General features: G+C 39.5%; 1 protein-coding gene across 7 annotated transcripts in view; it reads left to right on the forward strand.

Annotated features, from left to right (window-relative positions):
* The window catches only part of RRN3 (RRN3 homolog, RNA polymerase I transcription factor), a 28,662-nt gene extending 16,649 nt beyond the window's left edge, over positions 1-12,013 (forward strand). For 3 of the 7 annotated variants that reach the window (XM_032606271.1, XM_032606273.1, XM_032606272.1), the window contains 7 exons: positions 815-945; positions 2,741-2,871; positions 3,831-4,015; positions 5,146-5,254; positions 7,803-7,955; positions 8,926-9,013; positions 9,908-10,172. In XM_032606271.1, coding sequence (XP_032462162.1) covers positions 815-945; positions 2,741-2,871; positions 3,831-4,015; positions 5,146-5,254; positions 7,803-7,955; positions 8,926-9,013; positions 9,908-10,069 — 959 coding nt within the window. In that variant the 3' untranslated portion in view covers positions 10,070-10,172. Of the gene's footprint in view, positions 1-814; positions 946-2,740; positions 2,872-3,830; positions 4,016-5,145; positions 5,255-7,802; positions 7,956-8,105; positions 8,204-8,925; positions 9,014-9,907 lie in introns of those variants that run through there. The other 4 variants (XR_004345908.1, XM_032606269.1, XM_032606275.1 and 1 more) reach the window with 4 other exon arrangements.
* Positions 12,014-12,995: the final 982 nt, after the last annotated feature.

Raw genomic sequence — 12,995 nt, forward strand, 5'->3', positions numbered from 1 at the left:
GTACTGTAGTGAACAAATTGATATGCTTCTTGCCCTTACAGAATTTTTAGTCTAGAGGCTTTGCCTGATAATAGGACTGCCATTCAGTCCTATTATTAGGACTTGAATCTGAATTAATATGTTACTACTCTAACTTTTTTGCTGTTATAAAAATAATACATATTGATTAGAGAAAATTTGGAGAATACAGTAAAGGATTTACAAAGTTTATACAGCCACATTCTTACTATTTGGAGAACCGTTATTAGCATTTTTTTTTCTTTTCTGTTTGTATGGGTATATGTGTTTTTCTCAGTGAATTTGGGGATCACACTATATGTAGTATTTTATAATCTTCCCTTTTCACCTCTTGTGAACATTTTCTCATACCATTCACTGTTCTTCTAAAATAGTTATATGGATTTAACTGGTTTCTTATTTTTTTTCTCCCCCTGCTTTTTTTGCCATTATAAATAACAGTATAATGAACATCCTTGTGTATATATTGTCAATTATTTGCTTGTGATAAATTTCTAGCAGTAGAATTACTGGATCAGAGGGCTTCTGCTTCTAAATGGCAGTTTTACAATGTGTGGCATCACAGTAGTGTGTATGAGATGAGAGCCTGCTTCCTTGCTAGTGCTGGGTTATTGTAATTAAAAAGGGAACTCTGTACAAAATAAAGATGGCATTCCCCCCACCCCCCCACCCCCCGTAGCTTAATAGATGATGTATGTCTTAATGGTGTTGTTTGCTTTTTACAAATTTGGTAAATGAAACTGGTAGCTTGAAAATAATGTCTTTATAAAACTGAAATGCCAAATTTTCTTCGTAGGTAAGCTTGATAACAACAAAACAAAGGATTTATATCGAGATCTCATAACCATCTTTGACAAACTCCTGTTGCCCACCCATGCCTCTTGCCATGTGCAGTTTTTCATGTTTTACCTCTGTAGCTTTAAATTGGTGAGTATGTCATTCACATTATTGTAGCTTATTTTCTTCTTTCCCAGAATTTCCCCTTAAAAAGTGGGGGGTGGAGGGAGGTGTGGAATAGAGACCATGAGGTATTTCTTTGTCTTGAGCTCATTTTACTTAGTGCCCCTGATGAAATAACAAGCCCTTTTTCAACCCGTGGAAAGAGCAGAGGGCATTGCTGCTGCCTGTCAGCTTAAGCTGAGTGCTCTGAAAATGTCATCCTGCATTTGGTCCACTAGGTGGTGCCCTTCCCTTTAATTCAAGCTTTTATTAAAATCTCGTAAGGGATATTTAACTGTTTATTTTCTTTATTCTCTTTCAGTTGATCTTAACTAGCCCAAACTAAATTTTTAATCTAGGATTTAAAAACTTTAGATTTTGTTTTTCTATTTTGAGAACAAAGCAAAACAAAAGAACACAGGACTCTTCTTTGCAACTATTTTGTAGCTTCCTAGAATAGTCCAGGAGAGTATTGGTCATGGATAGAAAGGTTAAACTCAATCTGCCCCAAAGCATGTGTTAGTGGCTTTTGAAAAGAGCTATTTGGGAGAAGTTGGAGGTTGCATCCTTTGTTGAAAAGAAGCAAATTGGTCTTTTTTTTTCCTACAATTAGCATAATTAGTCAAATGCCAACTATATTTATTTATTTTAAAATATTTATTTATTTATTTTGGCTGCACCAGGTCTTCGGTGCAGCATGCAGGATCCTTTAGTTGCGGCATGTGGTCTCATATTTGGGGCGTGTGTGTGGGATCTGGTTCCCTGACCAGGGATCAAACTCGGGCCGCCTGCATTGGGAGTTCAGGGTCTTACCCACTGGACCACTTGGGAAGTCCCACCGACTATACTTTAGTCTCTATTTCTGGTTAAGTTTGATATGTGCAGCCTGAAAGGTACTGCAGAAGGGGTTCCCATGTGAGCGTGGTTAATCATTGGTTTCCAATTATGGCTAAATATCAGAATCATTTACATAGCTTTATTTATTTGTGTTTTTTTTGGCTGCGCCACTTAGCTTTTGGGATCTTAGCTCCCTGACCAGGGCTAGAACCTGGGCCCTGGCAGTGATAGCACCGAATCCTAACTACTGGACCACCAGAGAATTTCCTAACAGAGCCAACAGAGTTCTGGTGGATCCCAAAGCCCTGTCACAAATTTGTAGGGTTCCAAAGCCCTGAAACTGTAGGCTTGATTTTTTTTTTTTGGCTGTGTTGGGTCTTGGTTGCTGGGCATGGGCTTTCTCTAGTTGCAGTGAGCGGGGGCTACTCTTTGTTGCGGTGCATGGGCTTCTGATTGCGATGGCTTCTCTTGTTGCAGAGTACAGGCTCTAGGCGTGCAGGTTTCAGTAGTTGTGGCACACAGGCTCAGTAGTTGTAACTCGCGAGCTCTAGAGCTCAGGCTCAGTAGTTGTGGCGTACAGGCTTAGTTGCTCTGTGGCATGTGGGATCTTCTTGGACCAGGGCTCGAACCTGTGTCCCCTGCATTGGCAGGTGGATTCTTAACTCCTGCTCCACCAGGGAAGCCCCTATAGGGTTGATTTTGATGCTCAGCTAGTTTTGGGATCCATTGAATTATTTAATGCTGTGGAACACCTTTTGTTTTTAATAGTATTATCTCAAGATGTTTTAAAAATAAGAACCATAATAACGTATTCATTATTTATCTAGCAGTATAACTGAGATACTAGAACTTTACCATATTGGTGAGTTAAAAATCTTAGGATTCTGATCACCAGAATATCTTAAGTGTTAAAAAAAGATGAGACCAACACCTTCTCTTTTTATAGGGATTTGCAGAAGCATTTTTGGAACATCTGTGGAAAAAATTGCAGGATCCAAATAATCCTGCTATCATCAGGCAAGCTGCTGCAAATTATATTGGAAGCTTTTTGGCAAGAGCTAAATTTGTTCCTCTTATGTAAGTAACCTAATTTTCTAAGTGCTTTTCATATCATCCTTTAAAAAGTATAGTATTGTCTCAAGTCAGAGAAATATCTGCCTTATTTTTTTGGTTTGTCAGTGAAAAACAGTGACAAAATCTGTTCTCCCACTCTATTCAAGAAGTTTATATTTCTGAGAGGCAATTTCAGAATAAAATGTCTCCTTTTCAAAATGTAAAACCTCACACGAAAAGCTTTTGTAATCTGTTCTGTATGGTTGCACTTGAATATGAAGATCCATTTGTCTTCATGGATGGTGTACAGTGTTGTATACTGTTTTGATTCTTTTTATAGGTTTGTCATTTTTCATTTGCATTCCGAATCAATTGTATCTGTTAAAGCTGAAGAAAAATATCCTTTTAAAGGTAATAAATCTATTTAGGAGGCCAGCTCTGGGCCTGTTTCTTCTAGTTATCCATGAAGATACCTTTGGACAAGGATGCTATTTAAAAACCCTTTCCTGATAGCTAAAAGCTATCTGGCTGTTCTGTCCTAAATTGTTGACTATGGGATTTCATCAGAACCCCTTAGGGAATGGTGAGGTCAACTGGACTGTCTTTCTCTTGTAAGATGTGGGTAAACATGCCCTGCTCTTTGGCCATATTCCCCCAAGAGGGCTGGGAGGCCATCGGAGAAGCCCTTCTGAGTTGATGAGGAGAAACTGTTCTCTAGCTCTTGGGACTTCAGGCATTCTTAGGGGCCTGCCTGTTGTTCCTAGGAGGTCCATGTGCTTGAGCTTGTAACCGGAAGGCTGTCTTTCCACCTGCCTACCATTTTCCTTCCTTTCTTTGCTTCTCCTCTGTGCCCATGGGTGATAGATACAGAAGACAATGGACAGACTTTTCTTAGTTTGTAAGGAGAGGCAATTGTGTGTTCTTATGTCATTCTAGTTTTTTATGAAGCAAGTGAAGTTGACTTGAATTTTTCTTTTCTCTAGTACTGTAAAATCATGCCTCGATCTTTTGGTTAAGTGGCTGCACGTATACCTTAATAACCAGGATTCAGGAACGAAGGCATTTTGTGACGTTGCTCTCCACGGACCATTTTATTCAGCCTGCCAAGCTGTGTTCTACACTTTTGTTTTTAGACACAGGCAGCTTTTAAGTGGAAACCTGAAGGAAGGTCAGTGATGTGGGGTTGATGGATATGAACTGGAATTTCCTTTTAAGCCCCACTTCTAAAAAGATGTGGGGCTTAAAAATAGTTGTATGAACTCTAGTAGGACAAAGTTTTATCACAAGATAAGTAAAATCACTGCTTTTTTTTGTATAAATAAATGGTAAGCGTCTTGGTTAAAGAGGACCTACTTTATATGGGAACATATGTATAACTGATTCACTTTGTTATAAAGCAGAAACTAACACACCATTGTAAAGCAATTATACTCCAAGAAAGATATTAAAAAAAAAGAGGACCTATTTCTTGTAAGCCATTACCTTATGCCATTTTTAGTAATTTTTATCAAAATATACATCAAAGAATCTCCTAACAAAAGACACTTAGGCACAAGTTGGTTTGCTTGCCTCTTAGAATAAGTGTGGTGTCTTTCTTTTTAACATAGGAGAGAAGTATATTTATCGGTTCCAAGACAGTAGTATCTACCTAATTTTTCCTTCTACCTCCATAGTTTTTTGTAAACAAAACAAACAAAACCCTGAAATACAAAGAACTAATGCACACTTGATAAACATGCTCAACTTTACTGATAACTTAAGACATGTAAGTCTCTCTTGGTTTTGTTGGCTGTCACATTGACAGATTGTGTGTGTGTGTGTGTGTGTGTGTGTGTACATATGGAATTCAAGAAGGAGAAATTCCATATTATATAATCATTACCTCTAAGGAATGGAGAATCACTGTGTTGTCTCAGCTTTTTAATGATTCCATGATTGTTAGCAGAAGTCATCACAGTCTTTGTTTCCCGCTATACGCTCAGCATGTGCTGAGGTTGCTTATATCTGAGTTCCAAATTGTCATGTAAGGTTGCCCACTGGAAATGTATGTTTACTTCCTGACTCTTTAAAAGAATAAACTCTTTTCTTTAGAAAAGTTGGTTTGGTCATAAATACATATGGTTGAGCCTAGTGATATTCTTTGGGCTCTACACTGCGTGACTGTCTACATGGACCTATAAAGCATTTGTGCAAATACCTCTTTTAAATTTGTTTTTTTTACTGTATAAAATAATAAGTGCTGCTTAGACTATATTGTGTTTGTATCTTTTAAAAAAATCTTTTGTTTTTTAATCAAAGGTTTGAGGTACCTTCAAAGTCTAAATTTTGAACGGATAGTGATGAGTCAGCTAAATCCTCTGAAGATTTGCCTGCCCTCGGTAGTTAACTTTTTTGCTGCAATCACAAAGTAAGTTATTTATGCTCTATTTGTGGAAGTTATTTCTTAGTGAATTTATGTTAGTATTATAAAATTCCATTAAATTTCTATGGAATTATTTAACAAAATTAATAGCAAAAAACATTTAAAAACCAGTAACCCAGTACTTGTGGAAAGCACTGCATTGAAGGTGTTGTTTTTATACTTAGGTTGCACTGGAAATTGCTACTACTTTTTAATCTGAGGACGATAATTCAGCAGAAGCTTAGGCACTTTGAAATAAGTAAGGCAGCTAGCAAGCTGAGAGGTACAAACCACAGATGTTTATTAGAGTGACTCTCATAATGGTAATAAAAATAGACTGGACATGAGATAAACATCCAACAATAGGAAATTGGTTCATTGAGGGCCTTGTGGCTACAGCTGATGTGCGTAGCATTTATTGTGTGCCCAGCACAGGTCTGATAAGCACTCTGCATAGAACTCACTTAATCCTCACACAATCCTATGACTGTATTATTAATCCCTATTTATAAATGGCAAGAAGGGGGGCACAGAGAGATTGAATGACTTGTGTGGACTCATGGCTAGACTGTGGCAGAGCTAAGGTTTGAATGCCGGCAGGCCGGCTCCTTCGTAAGCATTCACTGAATTATTTTGCTTCACGTAGAAAGTGAATTGGAGACCTTGGGTATCTTATCCTGATATTGAGGGCAGGATCATAGCTTAAAATCTTTAACAGATTGAGCTATTAGAAGATAAGAATAATTTCTGCATCCCTCAGTCCCCTTTAGACATCTTGTTGCTCTCATTCAGCAGGCTTATTTTTCCTTCGCTGGCCATCTAGTTCAAGGTATTCTCTCTCCCTCAGATCTCAAAAATGGTAGTAAAGAATTAAGATAAGAAACCAATAAGCAACAGTGTCCAGTGGGTGGACATTTCCAGCACATCGCGGGAAGATAGAAAGCAGCTGGAAGAGTAGGATGGATGGAGCAAAGCAGAGGCAGCTGCCCGTAGAATATTCATGGGGTGGGAGTAGAGGGCTGCAGTTGAGGAGCAGACTGGCCAGAGAGGCTCTAGATCTGGGGTTTGGGATTAGCATGGACGTTAGGAGTAAGACGTGAGGCTGAGAGCAAGAGGTCGAAATAAAGGTCTGTGTCAAGGAATTTATGTATCATTCTGTAGCTACTGCTTCTGCTATATTGACTCAAATAGCTGTATTTTGATTTCGACTGCTGCGTAATGTTCTCATAATTTTAAAACATCGATTCTTTGTTGGGATTTAAGCTGTCTTCCTTTTTCAGTGTGGGTGCATGGTTGTGTGTGTGTCCTGGTACACAGGCACATACTTCCTGTCACCCAGAAGTGCAGTTGCTGGGTTGTAGGAGGTGCACATCTTCACTTTTACCGAATATTGCGAAGTACTCCAGTGTGGTTTGGCCATTTAACACCAAGAGTCAAATGTGATCCTTGGCTAATGGAACAGAAATGAACATATGGTGCTTAAAATAGCAGTAGTGACCTAAGAGCCTGAGAACAGATACCTGAATGAGTACCGTGGGAGGGAGGGTGGGAGGGGGAGCGTTGGCAAAGGTGAGCTAAATCTTCCTCGCAAAGAAGTGGCCCAGTGAGTGATTTTTGAAGTTCCTAAGTCATAACCACCAGGGAGTTTGACAACATATGGTCCTGTTGGGCTTTGTTGTTGTTGTTTTTTTTAATTAATTAATTAATTAATTTTTGGCTATGCTGGGTCTTCGTTGCTGCGCATGGGCTTTCTCTAGTTGCGGCAAGCGGGGGCTACTCTTCGCTGCAGTGCAAGGGCTCGTCATTGCAGTGGCTTCTCCTGTTGCGGAGCACGGGCTCTAGGCGCATGGGCTCAGTAGTTGTGGCTCACCGGCTTGGTTGCTCCGCGGCATGTGGGGTCTTCCCGGACCAGGGCTCGAACCCATGTCCCCTGCATTGGTAGGTGGATTCTTAACCACTGCACCACCAGGGAAGTCCTGGTCCTATTGGTTTTTATCGCAAGTTTTTCTGTCCACTTAACTGTTTTCACTCACTATGGCTTTTCTTTTCTTTACCACACCACTTTCTGAGGTCGTGATTCAGTAAACCCCATGGCTTTCCCTTAGTACCCTCCTTAATATCTTCAACAGCCAAGTTTCTCTACCAACAACCCATATCCCCTCTCAGTGAATCCTGAATCCCTTTTTCACCAACCCACTAATTCTTACAAACAGTAAAAAATAAGTAAATACAGCTACATAATTCTGTAAACTAAAAGAATTACCGTGAATGCATTAATTTTTAGTGAGTTGTGCCTAATTAGTAATGTAAGCCCACTCTCATATTCTTAAAGTGATAGCACATATTCTTTCTCCTTAGCTAACTTGTAAATAGTAGGCCCAGAGGACTGTACCCCAAAAGCATTACTTTCTACTTTATGTTATTTTTTTTCTTGTAGTTGTTATGTTCAATAAGATCTATGTAGTCGGGGTAGTTGTCACACATGAACGGGCGTGTCCATGCAGAGTAATTCCAGCACATTAATGCCTCTGTCTGTGTTGGTATTATTCCACAGCAAATACCAGCTTGTTTTCTGCTACACCCTCATTGAGAGGAACAACCGCCAGATGCTGCCAGTTATCAGAAACACTGCTGGGGGAGACTCAGTGCAAACCTGCACGAACCCACTTGACACTTTCTTCCCCTTCGATCCTTGTGTACTGAAGAGGTAGGTACACTTAGACGGTCGACCTTTCGATGGTGAATTTAAATGCGGTGTGTATGTGCCTTTACCAGGATCGGGATTTGGGGTTTCTTTGTGGTGAGTGACCCTTCTGGTCGTTGATAGGGTCTCGTGGTCTCCTTGCGTGTTTTCCAGGCCCAGTGTGGAGAAGCCTGTTCAAGCCTGCTGAGGGTCGTGGCACACGAGGGCTTGCAGGTCTCTCCCTCAGTAGGAGCCCAGATTGACACCAAGAGGTTTTTGTTTTTCTTGAAACCTGTTGGTTTAAAAATACAAGAGGCTGGGGATAGAGGTACCTGGATAGGGAGGATGCTGCCTTTTCTTGGCTCATAAATTTCTGCCAAATGACTTGTTCCTTCTTCTAGAGACCACATCCCATACTGTTGCACAGGATAAGCAAATGCCAAGTGATTTATCTGGATGGGGAGTTCTGGAAAACCCCCAGGCCAGTCTTAACTTCAAATGTATATATATATAAGGAAGCAGGATTTCTGCTTATGACAGTTTGTTAACTAACAACACAATGATTTGGGATTATCTGGTCCCCCAAGTCTTGGTTGACTGAAACCAGATTGGTCTTTTTACCCAGATTTATTTTTAGTAAATGACTATAGGAATATTAAAAAGGAATTTCCAGAATAATATAATTTCACCTTCATTTGGACATATTATAATTCACCGTTAATCTTTGCAAAGTTGAGAAGTAATTTCACTTGAAAATGAAAAGTTGAGAAACAGTAAGTGTAATACTCCATCTACGTGAGTGGATGAACTCTTACAAAGAAGGAGCCCCGTTAGTTACAGAACCTACATAGGATATTTTTGGACACCATTATTATTTGAGCGATAGTTTTTACTTCTTCATTTTGGGTAATGGGTCTTGTGAGAAAAGAGTTAAATATGTGGTGACCTTTGCTGTAGTATTTAATTTGATTTTGAAACCTGATCTTCTTGACAGGTCAAAGAAATTCATTGATCCTCTTTATCAGGTATGGGAAGACATGAGTGCAGAAGAGCTTCAGGAGTTTAAGAAACCCATTAAAAAGGTAAATTTATGATTCAACATACTTTCTGGGAATCTCCTATGTGGTTACAGAGCACAGTCAAATAGTTAATAGCAATGTTACACTTTAAAAATACATTTGTTCATTCTGCCTTTACAGAATTCCAAGCCCAGGTTGTGTTCTTACGAGAATAGTGTTTGTTTTTTAATGAATTGTTCAAACCAGACACTTCACATGCTGACTTTGGGAAGTGAATGGTAATTAAAAGTCGGCTTAACACATTTAGATCTCTACCACTTGATCGTTACCACCAAGTAACAGTCTCAGATCTGCTTACCGTTGAAATGTTCCCAGAAGTTAACATTAATTTTGTAGGTTTTCATGAATAGGTGGTGAAGATGCAGGTCTGCAGCATGTCCTCCAGTGCGTGGCCATGGAGCTGAGGCAGCTATTGCCAAAGGAGAAAACTAGAATCCAATAATAAAAAATGTCACCATTTGTTTCTTTGTGGCGCATTCATTTCTGTATTAAAAGTCAGCTTTAATGTGCCTGTCTTCTTTTTTATAAGTAATCATTGGAAAGCTCTTTTTAGTTTTATTCTTTCTTTAAATTTTGCGTTTGAGGAGGATGGTCATTCATTCATTCATTCACATTATGTTAGATTGAGCAAGAATGACATATTATGTTACCTGCCCTCATTGAGCTTAAAATCTGTTCAAAAACAAAAAATCAGACTTTAAACAAACACAACGTGTGATGAGCAGTTGTGCGGATGGTTCATAATAAAGAAGTGTGCATTGGGAAGCGTTCGAAATTAAGATTCTTTTCCTTCACCTTTGTCTTTCCAGAAGTAGCACATTCCTGAGGAAAGGGATTCTTGAAAGCATTTCAAACTGCCACTTGATATCTTGTTGATAATCTCTGTTCTTTGTGCAGGAGGTGGTGGAAGATGAAGAAGATGATTTTTTGAAAGGTGAAGCTGGGATTACACCGAGCTCCTTTGATGCGCATTTCCGCAGTCCTTCAAGTAGTGTGGGCTCCCCACCTGTCTTATACCTGCCAGACCAGTCCCCCACGATCACAAGGATTTGTGATTGAGACTGATATTCCTCCCGTCGTGCCCTTCAGTACCAAGGTTCATACTGTTTGAGCATCGCGTTGAACTAGAGCGAGTACGTGCTTCAGGCGTCTCACTTTCAAGTTAGACTTACGCTAATGTCTGAACAGACGTGGTTGGGTTTTTTGTTTTGTTTTTGTTTTTTCTGTTTTGCTCCTGTACAGACAAAAGGAAAAGACAGGGGCTTCCCTGGTGGCGCAGTGGTTGAGAGTCCGCCTGCCGATGCAGGGGACACAGGTTCGTGCCCCGGTCCGGGAAGATCCCACATGCTGCGGAGTGGCTAGGCCCGTGAGCCATGGCCACTGAGCCTGCACGTCCGGAGCCTGTGCTCCGCAGCGGGAGAGGCCACAGCAGTGAGAGGCCCGCGTACTGCAAAAAAAAAAAAAAGGAAAAGACAGGATATCATGTGCAATATTTTACGGTGGAGTTGATGATAAGTGTTGAAAGCTTGGCTCATTTGTTTAATGTATACATTTTTTTGTTACAGCTTTTTGACATAATTATTGTGAAATTTCTAATATCAGCAACAGCCTATTTTAACAGATTGCATTTTTAACGAGGTTTTTGTCAGAGCCATACTTACAGGACTTTGTTGATATGATATCTTTTCACTGAAAAATCCTCAAGGACACTCTTTGAAGTCTTCAGAATGAGTTTCTTTTGGATACGCTGTTTCCCCTCTGCTGTAACTGTATTTGTGTTCCGCGGTTTCAGTGGGGTGCAGAGAAGATAGCAGCAAAGTGTGGGGAGGGGGCCAGGGCTGGTCCTGGATGCTGCAAGTTGGAGCTGGCACTGAAGGAGATCTCCAGGGACTTCAGAAACTAATAAAAGCCTAGAGGGACGAGAGAGGATTTAGAGAAACAGAATCAGACACATCGTACATTTGTGAGTGTAAAAATGGGTTTAAAAGAAAAAAGGAGTTCCAGGTAAATGTAATTCACATTGACTGAAGTAGGGTTGGACTTTTATAAAACACAGCTCACAGTGTTTTACCCTGACTCTCCCAGAAGTGCTGTCAGAACTGGAACTACTTGTAGTGGAATGTAGTATTGATCATTGAGAATTTCTTTGTCCAGAAGTAGGGGAAGAGAGGGGATTTTAGGTTATTTGGTGGAATGGTTTTGCTAGCAACAGTAGGTCATGGTTACAGCTACAGTCCCTGTCTACTGGCTGTTCGTACCATGGATTCCAGCTCAGTGAAATCCTCTGGCGAGGCTCTTTTTGTATTTTTATAACTAAACACTGAGAGAGAGGAGTCTAAACAACCTCGCTGTATGATAAATTTGTGCAAGCGCTGCTAGTCATTTTGAAGCTCCTGCATATTTTAGCTTCATACCTTATTTGTGTACTTGTTATTTGTGAAAATGGACACCTTTAAATATATTTATTTTTCTGCCACTTTCCTATTCTTTATTTAAAGGCAAGTGATATTTTCTTGATCACAAATATTTTATAATGAAATACTGTCTCTTTCCTAGGGCTTTGTATGCTCTCATATATTTACATTGATGGCAATGTAGAGTTTGAATTTCAGTCTGTAAATATGTTTTTGGAAAATAAGAAATTTTTATTGTTTTAAAAAGTTTTGGGTATTGGTGATTTTCTTTTGGTGACTTGGTGGAAAGTTGTTTGAGAGCCTTTAGGTTCTCTGTTTTTTTAACTGCTGACAAAAAGGTAGGATTTTTGTATAGTGGATAAAATGAGTAATTGAAGATGTGTCTGTAGAAATTAACAGTAAGTGGGGTCTTTGTGAGTTGAGAAGTAGTTTTAATGTAGAAGTATTTAGACAAATAAGTCTAAAATTTCAAAGGAATTTGAGAAAAAAATACTGTGAAAATAAAACAATGACATGGTTAATCTGGAACTTTTGTCCTTATGCCAATAAAGGGAGGTACCCCAATAAAGAAGCTTCTCATGTAAATGTTCTTTTGACTCCTGTGTTTTTTTTATTTTATATTTATTGATCTACTGTATTAAAGCACCGTTTTGCAGTAGAAAACTGCAACTGAGACTTTACTTAATTGATACTTTATTAAAGAGGCAAAAGTAATGCCAGTGTGATTGCAAGTACTCAAAAATAATTGCATACTGGTGATGAGAATGGCTTCCAGGTGCATCTGAAGTGTCACTGACTCTCCTTGATCACACCCAGCGAGTCCAAGGAAAACAAACACTTCCAAAAAGTTACATGCTTTTAAGGAACATCTGTGCAAAAAAAAAAGTTGTTTAATCTCCTTGGGAATTATATATGAAAACAGGATTTTCCTATCCCTCTTACTCAAAAGCAGGTTTTCAACTGGGGTAGGAGTTCCAGGGTCCATCATTTTGTTTGTCTGCTATGGGCAGGTCTTCTTTAATGAGAAGTGGCCAATTCATACAAGTGTGAAAGGACCAATGTCATGGGTGTCAGACCTGTCTTCTCTTTCTAATCAGCTGTGTGACCTTGAGCAAGTTACCTAGCCTCTCTCTGAGCTCCACTTTGAAAATAAAAGTGGAAATTACTAATACCTACTTTATGGTTGTGAGGATTTGATGAAAATGCACGTAAAGTCAGCTGTTTGGTTACCTTGTGAGAAAGTCTAGTTAAGCTGGAAGCATTTTCATGGAAAGGTCTTTTCAAGGCAAAGATAACTTCCGTTTCACCTGTATTACCTACTTAGTACCAACTTAATCTCAACTGGAGGGGAAGGGCCAGAGGGCTCCACCTGCCAGGCAGTGCTTATTACAGCATCCTGTAGACATTCTAATAGTTTTTGCTCTGTGTGAAGTGGGGCCTCTTTTTCGTCCCACCAGTCTTTTGTAAAATTAGTTTGGTTAATGTGGAGTTGGATCTATTTGGGTAATATTTCCAAGTTTTAGAATAGCTAAAACTATTTTAAACTCAAATAAGGTGAGAAGTCTCACGCC

The sequence above is a fragment of the Phocoena sinus genome, chromosome 15 (assembly GCF_008692025.1).
Source record: "Phocoena sinus isolate mPhoSin1 chromosome 15, mPhoSin1.pri, whole genome shotgun sequence".
Taxonomy (NCBI): Eukaryota; Metazoa; Chordata; class Mammalia; order Artiodactyla; family Phocoenidae; genus Phocoena; species Phocoena sinus.